General features: G+C 45.8%; 3 protein-coding genes across 5 annotated transcripts; 2 read left to right on the forward strand and 1 right to left on the reverse strand.

Annotated features, from left to right (window-relative positions):
- Positions 1-3,911: 3,911 nt before the first annotated feature.
- On the reverse strand, positions 3,912-10,879 carry LOC101781349 (WD repeat-containing protein 6). 2 transcript variants are annotated; one of them, XM_022823613.1, is made up of 20 exons: positions 10,732-10,879; positions 10,359-10,576; positions 10,122-10,215; positions 9,944-10,026; positions 9,578-9,798; positions 9,330-9,468; positions 9,040-9,122; positions 8,695-8,907; positions 8,244-8,600; positions 7,991-8,162; positions 7,471-7,662; positions 7,183-7,386; positions 7,004-7,096; positions 6,266-6,465; positions 5,665-6,186; positions 5,480-5,560; positions 5,312-5,394; positions 4,598-5,239; positions 4,355-4,505; positions 3,912-4,279 (listed from the first exon to the last, which is right to left on the reverse strand). In XM_022823613.1, exons 1-20 carry the CDS (start codon positions 10,826-10,828, stop codon positions 4,192-4,194), a joined length of 3,933 nt encoding a protein of 1,310 aa, XP_022679348.1. In that variant the 5' UTR covers positions 10,829-10,879; the 3' UTR covers positions 3,912-4,191. The 2 variants fall into 2 exon arrangements, with proteins under 2 accessions (XP_022679348.1, XP_012704294.1); XM_012848840.2 differs by having other exon boundaries at positions 10,290-10,576.
- A 1,174-nt stretch (positions 10,880-12,053) lies between these two features.
- LOC101781749 (heavy metal-associated isoprenylated plant protein 39) lies at positions 12,054-13,700 on the forward strand. 2 transcript variants are annotated; one of them, XM_022822941.1, is made up of 3 exons: positions 12,054-12,338; positions 12,430-12,541; positions 13,307-13,700. In XM_022822941.1, exons 1-3 carry the CDS (start codon positions 12,330-12,332, stop codon positions 13,525-13,527), a joined length of 342 nt encoding a protein of 113 aa, XP_022678676.1. In that variant the 5' UTR covers positions 12,054-12,329; the 3' UTR covers positions 13,528-13,700. The 2 variants fall into 2 exon arrangements, with proteins under 2 accessions (XP_022678676.1, XP_004986019.1); XM_004985962.3 differs by having other exon boundaries at positions 12,463-12,541.
- Positions 13,701-14,931: 1,231 nt separating this feature from the next.
- On the forward strand, positions 14,932-15,594 carry LOC101782694 (non-specific lipid-transfer protein 2P). The gene has a single exon (XM_004985965.4). It carries the CDS (start codon positions 15,028-15,030, stop codon positions 15,307-15,309), a length of 282 nt encoding a protein of 93 aa, XP_004986022.1. The 5' UTR covers positions 14,932-15,027; the 3' UTR covers positions 15,310-15,594.
- Positions 15,595-16,751: the final 1,157 nt, after the last annotated feature.

Raw genomic sequence — 16,751 nt, forward strand, 5'->3', positions numbered from 1 at the left:
TCAGGGAGTTTTGGGGTTGACTTTGATCTTCCCGTCCAACACCAGACTCCTTGGCTCGGAGGGTTTACATGCAAAGTTGCAAACTGTAAAAAAAATAATAATTTTTACCTGGTGTAAATATGCTCGTTTTAAGTACTAGCGCTACTGCAATTATTTGTTCTTTTTTTTCGAGACTCGAGAGGCTACTTTGATTGATTAATTGGTAGTGGATCATAAAATGTGAGCAATCCCTTTTTCCAAATTTTTAATAAGTTTCGTCGAAAAAAATTACTACCTCCGTATCAAAATATTTATCGCTATTGACTTTTGATCACGATATTCGACCATTCATCTTATTCGAAAAATTATGTAAGTATCATTTGTTTTATTTATGCATGACTTATCTTCTCGTATATTTGCAACAAATTTTTGAATAAGACGAATGGTCAAACGTTGTAAGGAAAAGTCAATAACGACAAATATTTTGATACGGAAAGAGTATGTGATAAGGAAATGGATTGTCAATGTTCTTATAAGCCACATTTGAATGAGTAGTTACCATATTATTAGCTACATTATTGCATAAGCGTTAGCATTGCAGGGGGGAAATGTGTCCTAGATTCAATAAAATGATGAATTGCAATTTAGGTAAGATTCTCTAATATTTGTGGTATGATAACGTGCAAAACTTCATAATTTCAAAACGTGTTTTCATGCATTGTTGTGAATCATGAAATCAAATTCTTCTTCCAATTTTACTAATTGAAGTCGTGTATTAAAATATTTAATCATCCTTAAGCGAACTGGATTGTATTTTACTTTCTTTACAGTGAACCTCAAATTTTAATGATTTTTATATTCAAACTTGAATAGGACCTAGGTCAAGTAATTACATAAAAAATCAAAAGCTAACTAACTTTAACCGAACCGGACTACTAAGCCAATCTGCACCAGTGACACGGGCCGCTAAGGCCTAGACCCAACACACACATCTCTAGATTGGGGATCCTATATGCCTTCGCGAAATCTTCCACGGATATGTGCATCGTTTCATTTGGATGGATAGGATGCGAGCATGATTTTAAGTGGGTAGCCAAAGACATGATGTTCGATTGTCCTTGAGTGAAGGATGGGTGGAGGCGGGGGAGCACATACTACACATGCTATGGTTGTCCGATGGGAGATTTGGTTTCCAGATTACAAACTCATTTTTCTTTCTAACGGTGTATCCAAAGAAAAACGGTGTACGAGATTTTGTCATTTCTTATATACTAAAGCAAATTAAAAGAAAAACGGTGTGGGTCCTTGTTGTGATAAATGCTTCGCTTGTGAACATTTAAAGTGTGACAACTTAATGACGATAGTTGGTGAATCCCACGTACACAATGCATGGCCATGTACTCCTGTTATTCCAACTGGGGTCGTTATCCGTTCATCGCCCTGAATTACTACTGACTAGCTAGCACTTGCTCCTGCTATGATGTTTTTGCTTTAGTTTTGAATGCAGACATCGAGCAGCGGGTGCACTCCATCCTTCGCGGAGCGCGCCGGGAACTACCACCAGAAGCGGCAGCAGCTGCTGGCGCCTCCTCACCGATCGACCTCTCCACCACCGCTACCTCTGCCCCGGCACGCTGACCGCTACGCTACGCCCAGTCCCTCCACGCCAAGCAGCCTCAGCCTCCGACGACTGCTCCTCCTCCGCCACCGCCGCCGCCTAGCTAGCTGGGGTCTACACGCACCGTACCGGCGGGCCGCGGAGACGGAGCTGGTGCTGGTGAATGTTATTGCTTGATTATTGAAGCTGCGAGGACCACCGCGTGTGCATGCTGAGTTCGATCAGGTGGGCGCAGCCGGCCTGTTAGATTTCATGTAATCCTACTGTATAATCTTTCCCGTGAACCCTGGTGTTTAAGATCCCTTGCGTCCCCGTCGCGAAGCCCCCCTCCCCGTCAGATCGATCGTTCTCGCACGCCGCGACGCAGCGCCCCCTTCTCCGATCCGTCGTGTATATCCCCTTCTCGAGAAAGGCGATGATATCGGGGTGAAGGCTGCGGCGACAAAGGATGGGAAGCCGGCTAAGCTGGCCATGTCTGTCAAGGTCGCGCTGGTGAGGCCTTCTCTTTTCTCCCGCCTTCTTCTTTCTACTAGATCATCTTCCCGTCAAGCTTGGTCCCAATTTGGGATGCTGCTGGATTTGCACCCGAGACTGTCTAAAACAGTTTGGAAATAATGGATTCACCGAGCCGAACGTAACGTGTCGTCTAGAAATATAGGATGCTCCGAAATTCTCACATCAAAATTTTCATTTGTGCTCTAGAAATAATGCATATTTATCCTGCATGCCTACTAATCTTTTCCACTCTCTGCTACGTAGTAGAATGTGTTCACCGTGCTCTATGTGCTGTTTGTCATTGGCTTAATCGATCACGTGGATGGTCATCAAGTCCAAGAACTGGTGGGATCCATGGCCGGCCGGCTCTCATCATGCTGCCAATGGTGGTATTTACAATCAAAATGACACCCAAGTTGGACTTTGCAAAGAAGCCTACACGGCTACACCAGCAGCACGCGACGCCAACGATCTTAGTGCCAAACTACTACTGGCATCTAACAAATAAACCAACGATTGAGTGAAGTAAATAAGGGGCACCGTTTATATATAGTTATAAGTGCGCGTGGTGCCCTGGTCGTGGGTGTGCATGGTGCCTGCTTCACTCAAATAAAGGGGCGCTCTATTTTCATCTAGTTCTTGAGCTTGTACGTCCTTCTGGTGTGAATTTCATTTTGAGTATACAGTCAAATAAAGTTTGTTGCATGTTACGTCCACGCACACGCCCATGGGTGAAATTTTACACCCACGCCCGCACCCATGGGTCGACTGCCATCCCTAATCATGTGTACATAATGCTTTTGATTCTTTTTTTAATTTTCATATTGCAGGATGCAACTACTCCATATACTACCAATACATAATATAATAAACAAATATTTTTGCCTCAGCAGAATCAAGCACGTACTTATCAAAACTTGGAGCACAATTATTATACAAGAACGTTAACGGCATACAACCATACAAGAATGTCAACCATACGGTGAGGTGGAAGGAAGATGTCCATGTCGAGGGCGAGTTCCGATCTTGCCGTACATTGATCTCGAGGAAGGCGCCACCGGGGAGAAGGAGATGGCGGCAACAAAGAAGATCAAGAACCCTCGCGTGGCCTTGTGTGTCATGGTCTTGGTGGTGAGGCTAATTCCCTATGCTTTAATTTTCTCCCGCCTTCCCTTCCTTGTGCATCTATCTATGTCACATGGACTAACGTATCATTTATCCTACCTAATAATCATTTTACTCTCGCTAGCCTCTTTAGTTCCGGGTCAAAAACGATCGAGATTTTTCTTGAAAATGGAAGGCTGTTTTTCTACCAGTGTGTGGTCGCCGTGCTGCAGGTGCCATTTTACATTGGCCTGTTCACGTGGATGGTCAGGGTTTCCAACAACTGGTGGGATTCATGGCCAGCTCTTGTCATCTTCTTGCCACTCTTTGTATTTACACTCTGGATTAAACCCAAGACAGATTATGCCATGGTATACCAAACTACTTGAATAAGCGATCTTATTACTTAATATTTCAAGTGTAATCATGTGCACCCTCCTAACTGGAGCAGGCACCTGCTGGGTGTGAATTTCGTTTTGAGTGATTATATAGAGTTTATAATACCTAATATAGTTTTGTCAATTTGGAGATGGCTTTCACAGAGATCAGATGCACTACTTGATATAACACAGAGGCTTCCGGCTATGCTCTACCTGAATCATGTGCGCTTAATGTTATTTATCCGTTTGTTTAGTTTTCCTTATTGCGGACGGATGTTGTGTAATTTGTCCATACTGACAATACGAAATAGGTGAAAGATTAATAAACAAATACATTTGCCTCAGCAGAATCAAGCACATACCAAAACTTAAAGCACAAATATACAAGAACATGTTTGAATCTCAACGGCATTGAAATTTGAAACCAATTGGGCTGGAATCACATGTTAGGATACAAGCCAGCCTAAACAAGAGCCGGTGTGAACCAGCAAAAATCCCCTCATTGATTTCTCAGTTCGTTTAAGCCTTGCCAACAAGAATTCATCTCACAAGAGAACTACCATATACCATGCAAGCACAAGGAACCCCGCAACCATTCAACTTCATAGAATTGCATCACCTTTGGCAATCGTCTTCAGGTGGTGAAAACTCAACCATTTGCATACCCCTTCCAGCAACAGCAATCTGGTACTTCGTCTTTGCCCTGATAAAGACAACCACCACCATCAGAAACATCAAAAGATAAATGTAAGCACACACATTGTAAAGACAAGCTCACCGGTCATGGAAAACATCTAGAGTTTCAGGTTCAGGCACGCTAATGATAGCATGGGAGTATTCCGTGAATTTGGCAGATGATTCCATCTTCCAGCATCTTACTCTTTGATCAAGGCCAGTAGAGAAAGCCCAGGTACCGTCTGTCCAGATTCCTAAAACATGCATATGTAGACAGCTTAACTCCAATGAAACAGAAAGAAACAGTGGAAACATATGAAGTACATTGATTCGAATGGTGACAAACCTTTAACTGCTGCACTATGAGCTGATGGGACCTTATGTTGGAATAGAATTTTAAGTGTACCATTGTCATGCAAGTTTAGCCTAGCTGTGGTAGTTGAGGAGTCCTCTAGAGATCCTACTGTGAAGCTGAAGCACTGAACAGCCTGATCATCCCCACCACTTATGATGCAGTATGACTTGTCAGTTGCTGAGTATGATATGTGGAGACAATTAACGCCTGACTGATGGACACCAGATAATAATAGTATTGGCATCAATTCAGGTACGTCACATGATTGGGTACTTGAAGGCATCTCAGAATTTGAGCCATCACTTCCTTCATGCACTGTGTTGTGAGTGTTTTCCACACCACAAGTTTCAGATGAATTTTCAGTAGCATATGGGGTACTCGGGTTGCTCCCATCAGGGGGTGATTTATCTCCATCTCTCTTTTTCGAAGAATGGTTTGCCAGTGATCTCCATCGGCGACGACCGCCTTGGCTCCCTCTTCCTGTCCTGGGACGCCTTTGACAATCAATACTCATGTGTGGATGCGTCTCTGATATTAGTTGCATGAAGCCATGAACTGTCTCTGTCAGGTTCCAGAAAGTAATGCTACCATCTGTAGATCCACTCACAATAAGGTATCTATCTCCATCATCATCTGAAAATCAGAGTGATAATTTCATTAAGATAAAACCATTGTCATGACAGGAGAAAAGAAAATAGAACTGACCTTTATAGTGGCTAGCATTGATGATAATATGCCGCAGCACCAGAACTGGTGATGCCTGTGGAACCAACAAGGCAACATCAAACCTGTACAAAATGGAAGCAGCAGCTCAGAGATACAGCTGAGACTACTACAAATAGAAAATTTGTTTCAGAAATTCAGAATGCATACCACAATCGAGAAGGCAACAGAAGAGCACGGAGCACAACCGTTGCGTCTGAGCAAGCAACAACAACAAAGCATACGGTCAACCTGCCACAAAAGGAAGATTACAGGATGCAAGAGAATGAAACAAAGGCTATGCTAGCTAGATTCTGTACTGCAAACAGCACATGTATCACAATATTGGATCCTACCTAAGAACCGGATGCTTCAAAAGAAATGCTGTAACAGAAAGGTAACGCCAGTCATTTTCCATGTGATCCATAACACCCAGATTTGGCTGCACAGCAGAGGAACTTCCTTCCTCACCACTCTGTTTTATATGGCCAGCTTTCAACCTGTTCCTGGTAAGCTTTGGTGGCATGTGGGTAGTTAGCCATTGAAATGACATGGCCAAATCACCACTTTCCAAGTTTTTGGAGCTTTGCTTGGAGTCAACATCTAAGCCATTCAGACATACTTGTCCATTTTCTATCCTTGGTTGCAAAATCCAAGTAGTCAGGACTTGCTTTGATCCAACAGATATGAGTAACAAAGTCTCATCTTTGTTTTCAACCGTAATGTCATCAGAAATGCCGTTTGAACTGTAGTCACATGATTTATCTGTTATTGTGTAGGTCTTCGGGGTGAAGCACGTAGCTCGCACTGCTGAACCGCCAACATGTTCCCCTAGCAACTTTGAGGAACGCCATCTCCCAGAACCACTAGTCAAGAATCTGTAATGTACGTCACTACATCAGCATAAAGATGGAACGTATGATTACGAATTGATCACTTAAGAAAAAAATTATTTACCCTGTAAGGCGCACAGTTCCATCTTCACATCCTGTTGCTATCAACAGATCTGAGCTATTCTCAAGATGTGAATAACTTGCTGGATCTATGAAGCACAATGAGTGCACTTCTCTACCATGAAACTGCAAATGGAGAACTTGAGGGAGTAATTTCTTATCTTGAGTTGGCGCCCAATGCCTGTGAATGTGAATATCATGATCCTGCTTGAAAGGAAACAGCAAAATGCTAAGTATGCGATGAAAAATGCGCAACACAAAATATAGTCAAACAACAGTAAAACAGCCCTGGATAGGAGTGCTTGGAAAACAGCTATTCATGAGCCCGAACCCTGATTTGTGGATCTTGTTGGGTTTCAACTCTAGCCTACCCCAACTTGTTTGGGACTGAAAGGCTATGTTGTTGTTGTCACAGTAAAACACAACTATGTGATGGGAAGTGTATAAAATGCAAAATAATGTTCCTTCTTCAAGTTACGTGAGTAGGCCTTAGTCCGTAGCATTTTAGAGTTGAGACACGATTAAGCCTCAATATGCAATGAGACGGAAACTATAGTTGCCACTCTCCTGTGACTAAATTCAGAATTACCAGCCCCTCGAAACAAGCAACAATGGCAAGATATGAACACATGCAATCTTCGGAACAGAAGAAATAGTTCCCATGAGGTGTGTTGACTTTCACTAGAACATCAGCTAAGAAAAAATTCCACAAAACAATACTAAAGCAATTTAGAACACAAACCTTTACAAAGGCCAAGCAGTTCTGATACTCAGGGACTGTCCCAAGATAATAAGAATAAGGGCGCCGCCAACCTCCACAGGATACTTGAGCCATCTACAGAAGAGAGAAGTTTGGAACTAAAGATTAGCTGAACTGCTGGTTCTGATTGGCCAATTCATATGGTACTATTGTTCTGTTACCTTTGTTTCATTCTCAAGGTCCCAAATGATAAAATCTGCAGAAGTGAAACCTATTGCATAGGTACTCAATTGGCTCTCAGGTGCAAGATTAGTGTAGATGGATTGAATGGTGCCCAATTCTTTTACTTGCCTCATTCCAAAAAATTCAATCTTGCACACATTTCTTCCATACTTGAAGAAGCAAATGCAGCCATCTCCCCCAGTCTATAAATTTCAAGGATGAGGAGCATATGTCAGAACGAGCCGATGACTTTGGTAATATGAATAACAACAACGTTCTGGACATACAGTGTGAATTTCAATTTGATCGGAACTGGAGTCTTTTATATGAACACTTGTGACACTAGAAATGCCATGAGCTCCTTTAAAACGGTCACATGGAGGCATCTTCTGTTGCATCACACCACTGTCATACAGTACCAATATTTTTGGGAAAGGAAAGGCTGTGATGTTACCCTTTTTATCACCAGCTATAAGGATCTGCATGGGGAAAAGGAGAAAAATTATGCGTTGCATAATCAGATCTTTAGTAGGTTTTATGAAAAAGTTCAGCTAATTAGCAGTTAATGATACGATGTATTTTAGTCTCCCCACAGGGACTGAAACACCATTTCTACTTTCCAAGCAACAATTTACATTTTAAAGGCCTCCTTATATTATCCTCTATTCTTTTGTTGGCTGATCCTAGATATATAAACACTAACACTATAGTCCCAGCTATTAAAACAAGTTCACACGAAGGATTCTAACAATAAGCATTTATGGTTTTGTTTTCAACTAGAAATCCAATAAGTTTTAAAGTCAATACCTCCGCTCGAGGAGATACATCTAAACACATGATTCGAGCTCCAAAGGAGGATTCAAACACTGCTACAAGTGGACACTTCTGAGGTGCATTGATAACATCCGTACTTGAGAACAGGGCATCTCTTATGTTCCATAACTTAAGCACACCCCTAGGATCAGCTGTGAAAATGTGACTGCAAGTGAAGAAAATCTGGTGAGAATAATGATTAACTGCTATTTAAAATGTCTAATTAGAAATTTAACAATTCACAGACCTACATTCGAGTGACCTGCACCAGTATACTCCAAGTAGTTGCCTATCTTTTTCTGCTGGCCAGGTAAAAGATAAGTTCACTTTTGGTTCAATGCTGCCATTGGTTAAACGGACGATAGTAACATTTCCCCGGCCATCTCCAAGGGCAATTATATCCTCCCTATTCAAAGAAAGGTTTGAGTATGTTGTCGTGACATCCATGCAGATAATTGGTGCTTTCTCAGTGACCTGAATAATCTCAGTCCATCTTACATCCTCTACGTTAGAGAGTTCAGCATGATGCAGATATCCATTATTTGTGGCAACATACAGAACATTTTCTTCTGCAAAGTGTAGACAACGAACATACTCGCTTTTGCTGTGATGAAACAATGAATAAACAATTTCACTGTCACAACATGAGAGATAGAGATATTATGTAAATTGTGGAACCATAAAGAAGTACATCACACCTATCCAGGGGACCATACTGCCCCGAAACAGAAGGAGAAGATACTACGAAGATCTCATAATCATAGTTCAGACCATCAGATACCGCTTTGTCTTCCACTTTGTCATGAAAAGTGGAGCTGCATAGATGGTGCACTTTGATTGCTGAATCAAACCCAGCAGTGACCAGAAGCAGTGAGTTTGGGTCAAACAAACATCGCCATATTCCTCGGCCACTGTAGATTAGAGTAGCACAGTGAATTATTTTCTCCTTAGAGTAAACACTTCTGGGAATTCCAGATTGTTAAACAGCACCAGCCTGATTTTGCACAAGTTACAATCTAACAAACTACATCTTCCCAACTTACATGTGTTCTTTGAACATCTTGACCAGCTTTCCATCCATTCCCCAAATGCAACAAGTACAATCCTCACCAGCAGTTATAACTATCTAAAAGGAAAGCTAGGTTACAAACAGTAAGAAGTCTAAAAAAGCATTCAACTGGACATTTTAAATAATTCCCATCTATTCAAGAAAAAGGTTTATCAACATTTTTCTACGCTAGAAATACAAGTAAAAAATAAAGCATTGCTAAACGACACGGCGGAAAAGATAATCATCTACAAAAGGAGAGGGAACAAAGTATGACAAACTTACAGAATCAGAAACATAGCAATCCCATATCCTAGCACTATGTCCAAAAAGTGTGAGGTTTGGTATAATTTCAACAGTATCTTGACTGGCTGTCTGATTGACAAAACTCTGTGACTTGAAACTCAGCATCCACAGGCGAGCACTGCCACAGAAATAAAACTAAGTTGGCCGAAAATATCATGAAAGGCAATCGTCCGAAACAAAAAGGTTCCTGAAGCAGGCAGTGGGAGCCAAAAGCAAAACAGACCAACCTACGGTCATCAGAAACAGACATAAACTTTGATCCATCAGAGGACCAAGCTATTCGGAATATTGAACCTTCATGTTCCTTCAGCCTACCAAGATGAACTGTCATGTACTGATTATCACCAAGACGTCTGATTTCGTAATCATTGACATCAGAAGTATCCCCTTCACACGAGCGTAACAAGGAGGGTCCCAGATTTTGCGGTGCCAATTTCCATATGAGAATCTGGGAAAGAAGATTAACATCAAGAGCTATTTATAATGAAATGTGAACTTCCTCATTCGGATAATTAGGAAACATTGTTTGAGATTTTCCTTGAACAGCTGAGCCGGAGCTGAAACAGAAACAACGGAGAGCCTGGAAAGCTTACCTCATTTAAAATGGTTCCGGATGCCACAAGAAGTTCTCTGACAGAGTCTCCCCACATTCTCATGGAATACAGAAGGCACTTCTCTGCATCCAGAAGGCAACTTTGTAAGCAATCATGTAAGAGGAATTTAGCACGTGATGCCATTTGGACCAAGGGAACATCGAGGTGCTGAACCAACCTGGAGATTTCACTCGGGTAACCAACATGCGCTTGCTCAAATCCCACAGCGCAACTGAATTGTCACTCAGACCAATGGCAAGCAGCCGATCGACCTGCACCCGGAATCGCGCGACCGTTAAGGTAAAATCGAAAAGGTTCCACCGTAAGAACGGGAAGCAAGCGTGACCTCCAGGAAACGAGCGTCGAGCACCCAGTGATCGAACCCCGGGAGCCTCTGCTCCAGCTCGAGCCGCACCTCGCCCACTTCACTGCCATCGCCATCTGCACTGACACCGACCCCGAGGGAGAATAGCTTAACCCTCCTCTCACCGAACACCGCGAGCGAGCAGTTGGAGCAATTGGGGCTTCCTCCCCGGCGCTCGATGCCGTGGACGCGCACTCCGTCGAACACTTGGAACGCAGCGACGAGCCTGGCGGCGCCCACCTCGTACACAAGCAGCTCCGACCCGGTGCCTGCAGCCACAAGGCGAAGGGAGTGGATATTATCACCCGCAAGCTCACGCGGACACGCACGCTCCACCACAGCAGCCCGCGGGCGGAGCCACATACGAGCCAGCGGCGCTGGAGGGTGCCCGACGATCGGAAGAGGGAGGAGGCGGGGAGTGTACCGGCGAGTAGGAGAGGGCGGGGCGAGGAGGGGAGGAAGGAGAGCGCGGAGACGTCCCCCAGGTAGGAGCCCGGACGGAGGTGGCCGGCGGCGGCCATGGCTGAGGCGGCGTAGACTGGGAGGAGGGTTTATTGGGGGTTACCGGTTGGGTTTGCTGACGGAGATGGCGGGGGTTCGTTTTGGGCTCCATTTTGCATTCCTTCCATTAGTCCCTTCAAACATTGGGCCGGGCCGAGCTCGAAACACACGACCTGCTTGAAACTAAAAGCAGGTTTTCTTTTCAAATTACTTTCAGTTTCTGCCTTTTTTTTAGTAGAAGAAAAATTGATTTTGGCGAAACCAAGGGGTCCTATTCCTATCGAAACAAGCGCACTTTTTTTTCGAAAGGTAAACAAGCACACGTCGAGCTTTGATTTTTTTTTAAACGAGTCAGCAGGAGAATTTTAGTTTCTTTTGTGCCGATCGGTAGCGCTGTTGTTTCTTGGTCAAAATGAGATGATAAGAGAATCGAGAAAAAAAAATCCCTCCTCAAATGAGTGCCTTTTTTTGTCTTTTTGATGAAATGCACTTTTACCTTCCAGGATTTTGTTCTCTGTTCTCATGGTCAAAGTCCACTTGGATGTGCTTTGTTCTTCGGTGCTATGCAGAGAGCAGGTGCAGAAAGCATGTGAATGTCATGGTGCTCTCTTGCTAAAGAGAGCACTACATGGAATGGAAGGTGCGCTGTCCCAACCCAAATGCTCCGGCCCTGCGATTTTGTCCGGTGCTCGATCGTCAAAGAGGCAGAAGGAATCTTGACGCGAGGAACGACGACGACGTCACGGTTACGCTGCGCTCGCCGCCGGCGACCGGTCCCGACGGTTGCTATTCCAAAGCTGAAAGCATACATCCTTCTTCAGGAGCATGCAATGCTGCATTAGAATTACGACCAATTTAAAGCTTTTCTTCTCCTTCTTCTTTTTTTAAAAAAAAAAGCGAAGAAGATTTCTTGTTCCTGGCGGTGTTGTTCCATTCCACGGAAGAAAAAGCGTTAAAGGTCCCTACAACGTAGGCTTAGTCATTGATCAGGCACACAAAAGTCTCCGGTTTATAGCGGCGCACCGATGTTGACATGGGGATCTGGAGATCCTGCCTGTGCTCGAGAGGAATGAACACCGCACATGTGGATGTAAATGAGTCCTTTTCGAACAGTAGTATAAGATAGAATTGTGTAGCATAAAAAACTAAAAAAACAGCATATGCATGATGCAAAAGCTTCAGATAGCCTGATGAGGCCAAGAGGGCACCTATACTTAAACTCCTCTTTCAAGGAGACAGACGGGCCGGGGTAAGAAACAAAAAGCTCTTCCTGAATGGAACTGTCTCTGTGTGGAAACACCTAGACGGCTAGACGGTTCTGTTGTTTGTCCTGCTGGTCATCCGAATGAAGTTGAAACCTCCACATCCACACCACTAACCAATGCGATTCTCTTCCCGTTGTTCACATGCGTTATATTTCTGCCAGGAAGAGGTTTCTTCTCACCTCTCTTGAGCGAGCGTCGTCCTTGAGCAAGTAGCAGCCTCTCCTGCTCCTCTGGTGTTATCCGCCCAAAACTTCAGATGGCTCAGGTTAGCATGCAGTTACTGATGCCTTCTCCTTCTTCCTCCTCAGCTCCGTTTCTCTAATCGTGCCCCTTGTTGGAATCATGGCTGCAAAGAGTCTAACAAGGATGTGTCCACGGGGTGCTGGCAGAAGGTGGTGCTCCGGGTCCCGGCCATGACCGACGACAAGACGAAGCAGAAAGCCATCGAAGCTGTTGCTGATATCTACGGTAAGTTTCTCATCCATTAATTGCTTCTTTGGAAGTTTGGATTATTTCCTTTTTTCTTTCTAAAGAGTTCAGCTGCTGTTTTCACATTAACCAGCTAGGAGACTGAAAAAACGGAGGCTGTTTTCACATTAACCAAATCTCTAGAACTGAACCTGCAAACGTGCTTGCTTTCATATTTCTCGTTCATTTTGTTCACCTTGTGAGTTATGTAATACTCCGCCCCATCGGGGCCTTTCCTCTATTTTAACATAGCTGCAGCTCTCCTGCAAGCTCGTTTCAAAAAAAAAAAAAGAGTTATGGTATACTCCAATCATCATTCAGAAACATGGCTTAACGGCCGATCGGTAGCTGAACAATTCTTGTGATCATAAAGCATGCATGGTCAGATTGTTAGGTGGAATCGGATCGCGATGCCTGATCAAACACGGGTCCATATGATACATCTGTCACAGCCTGAAAACGTATTGCTCTTTTTGTCGGATGCAGAAATTTGGTACCCACGGGATAGGAAAGCCTTTTGCATGCGAATGATTGGCCATCACTCATGGCATAAGGTCGGCAGAAGCTCGAAAACAAAAACACTTGGCAAACATGTTGCATAAATAACTCTAAAACCAGCTCAAAATATACAGTACGCCGAGAATCGTGAATGAATTATTACTCTTTTGCTAGCTAGCTGACAGAATATGTGATGCTTAGCAAGCCCTACTGGCAGAATAATGCATCGTTTTTTTTTTGGTTTGTCTTTGCTCGATCTTGGTTCAGGAATCGATTCGATCGCAGCAGACCTCAAGGACAACAAGATGACGGTGATCGGCGACATGGACGCCGTGGCGATCGCCAAGAAGCTGAAGAAGATGGGGAAGATCGACATAGTTTCGGTCGGCCCCGCCAAGGAGGAGAAGAAGCCGGAGAAGAAGGAAGAGAAGAAAGAGGAGAAGGCTGACAAGAAGCCGGCGGAGGGGGAGAAGAAGGACAACAAGTGAAGGAGCAGCCGCCAGTTGGTCTGTCCGATGAAGCCAACGGAATCACGAAAACCCGGCGAAAATCTTGACCTGTTTTTCTTTTTCCAACTGAGACTGAGACTGAGAATGATTGCCGAATCGCTTTGTTTACGGTACTTGCTACGCCTGAGAAAAGAAATCGAGACGTTTACGCATGGCTGGGCTCCTTGCTGCTTTTCCCGTCATTATGCTACCCATAACTGTTGACGGTAGTAGGATACATAACGCTGACACGGATCCTGCTTAGAGCGTTGATGTGTCTTGGAACTGGTACTGACAGTCACTTGGCGATCATCGCAGACTGCAACGGCCATTGAGAATGGCAGGGGTAGAGAATTGTCGTGACTTGCAAGAGGTCTCAAAAGATGACATCGCCAGTAGTACATCTCCTTCGTTAGTGGGTGGCCCAGTGGGCTGCCGATTAGGATGTGAACTTTTGATGTGGAGTGGAGATGCTTGCTCCTCAAAGATAGGCCTTCCCGGTGACTTGGGCTCCGGTCCGGGCCCAAAGCGAGTGTTACAGGCTGTTTCTTCTTTTTCTGGGTTATTCATGGGCCTTTTTTTGAAAGCGGTTATTCATGGGCTTTGGGCGAAGATAGGTATAGGTGGCTCTAGAGAATAGGTAGAGACGTTTTCGTTACTTGTAGTATTTGAGCCCAGATAGGGCAGGCAGGACATTCTGCTCCTTTTCAGCCCACGAAGAGCGGGGGATCGACCGACGAGAGCGAAGCAAACAAGGAGGACGGTGATGGTTTGTGTTGGCTTGTTGGCATCAGTGGAATGGAATGGCCGTCGTCTGTCTTTTGTGTCAGCGTCCAACGAGCAACCACCAACCGCCTCAATTGACCTGGCCAGGCCTCCTACCCGTGGATCACCGGTTGAACATAAATGCAGTCCACGGCTGCCCATCACGGCGGCGCCGGCCATAATCATGCCCCCCGTTGATCATCGTCTCTTGTCGTGTCGTCACTGCTAGGAGTGCACTGCTCATGCAATAATTCAAAGAGATGAGACTGCATTTACGCGGTCAAATTGGTGATTGATGTATACTACTATACTGTATCTGCATTACTGCACAGCTGCCTGATGACTCAGATTGAAGCAGTAGAAGAAGAAGATCACGAAGGGCAAGGGTGGAAGAAGAGAACACTCATCAGTGTCGTTTCGGTGCCGCGGAGTACCTACCAGCTCAACCTCGTACAGTTACCGGTATCCCTCGCCGCACTACCCCGGTCCAGGTCGTGTGGTACGTATGTGTCGGCAGCAGCTAGCCGCCGCGCGGGCCATCCATCACATGTGTCGCGCGTGGCACCGCGGCGAGCTACACCTGCTGCAAGGCGAGGCGATGGAATATGTGGCGCGCGCGGCTATAAATGCCGATCGAGCCGGGCCGGGCCTCTTCACTCGATCTATCATTCATCAGCGTAGCTAGCTAGCTCGCATAGCACCACCAGTGACAGTGAGCAGACCGGAGAGAGGAAGATGACGATGAAGCAGCAGCAGGTGGTGGTGTGCGCAGTGCTGGTGCTGCTGGCCATGGCGGGCGTCGCGTCGGCGGCGTCTTGCAACGTGGGTCAGCTGACGCCATGCGCGTCGGCGCTGGCGACGGGCGCGACGCCGTCGGCGTCGTGCTGCTCGAGCCTGAAAGCGCAGCAGGGGTGCTTCTGCACGTACGCCAAGAACCCCACCTACGCGCGCTACATCAACAGCCCCAACGCCAAGAAGGTGGTCGCCTCCTGCGGCCTCACCGTCCCGCGCTGCTAATTTTGCTATCAGCCCCGCCCGCTGCGCTCCATCATCCATGCCCGCGATGTTATTGGTGTGTGCCATCACCTGTGTCTCTATATAGATGCACATGTCTGCATGAGTATGATCACTCGATCAGGTACTAGTATCTGTTTGTACGAGGAATAAAGGGTGGGTATTGCGTCTTCCTGCTCCCTACTTGAGAACCTGATGTCGTTCCCTATGCTATGCGTGCTGTGTGCTTTATGCTGTCAGCGACGCTATTCTGAAATTTCCATTGGAAATTAGTGTTCATTTTTGAAAGAACGATGCACAAGTAGTGTGTTTCATTGCAGAAAATACAAGACTATAGTACCCACTACTAGAAAAGGACTATAAAAAATAGCCTCTAATACCAGTCCCAAACCCCCCTCTAGTACCGGTTGTGCCTGCACAATCGGTATTAGAGGAACTGTATTAGAGGGGTTCCTCTAGTACCGGTTGGAATAACCGGTACTACCAACTACTAGAAGGGTTCCTCTATTACCGGTTGGATAAAATCGGTACTACCCACTACTAGAAAAAACCGGTACTACCCACTACTAGAAAAAGCCTGTACCGGTTGGAAAAACTGGTACTACCACTAATAGTAGGGGTTGGAAAAAACCGGTACTACCCACTACTAGAAAAAAACCGGTACGGGTTGGAAAAACCGGTACTACCCACTACTAGAAAAAGACTATAAAAAATAGCCTCTAGTACAGGTCCCAAACCCCCTCTAGTACTGGTTGTGCAATCGATACTGCACAATTGGTACTAGAGGGGGTCCCTCTAGTACCGGTTGGAATAATCGGTACCAGAGGGCGTTATAAAATTAAAAAAGAAAAAGAAAAATCCCTCCACCCAGCTGGCCGCCTCCACCCGCCGCCGGCCACCGGCTCCACCTCCACCCCCGCCTTCCCCTCCCCACCACTCTCCTCCTCCGCCCCTTCCTGGCCTCCTCCACCCCCGCCGACGCCGCCGCTCCCCGGCACCCTCCTCCTCGGTCCCCTCCTCCTCCGCTCCTCTCCACGCCAGCCCCCTCCACCCCCGCCTCCTCCTCCTCCTTCTGGCCCCCACTGTCGCCGCCGCCATCCCACTGCCATCCCCTACAGAGAGACGTACCAGACCGCCACCTCACCATCTCCCGCCGCCATCCTGGTGCACCGCCACCATCATCGCAATTGCCGCCTCACCTCGCCCCGTCGCTGCTCCTCATCACCGGTGAGGGGCGAGCGGAGGGGAAAGGGAAGGGAGGGGCCGGACGGAGTCTCAGAAGGAGGGAGAGGGAGAGACAGAGAGCTCCAGTGGAAGGAGGAGGGCAACGCCAGGAGACACTTGGAGCTCTAAGTCGTCGGCAGGTGACGAGGAACATCTTCCTGTAGTTCGCCGCGATCATGATGCATCACGATAAGACCGGGCTACTAAACGGAATCTACAAG

Source organism: Setaria italica, chromosome IX (assembly GCF_000263155.2).
Source record: "Setaria italica strain Yugu1 chromosome IX, Setaria_italica_v2.0, whole genome shotgun sequence".
In the NCBI taxonomy this organism is placed as follows: Eukaryota; Viridiplantae; Streptophyta; class Magnoliopsida; order Poales; family Poaceae; genus Setaria; species Setaria italica.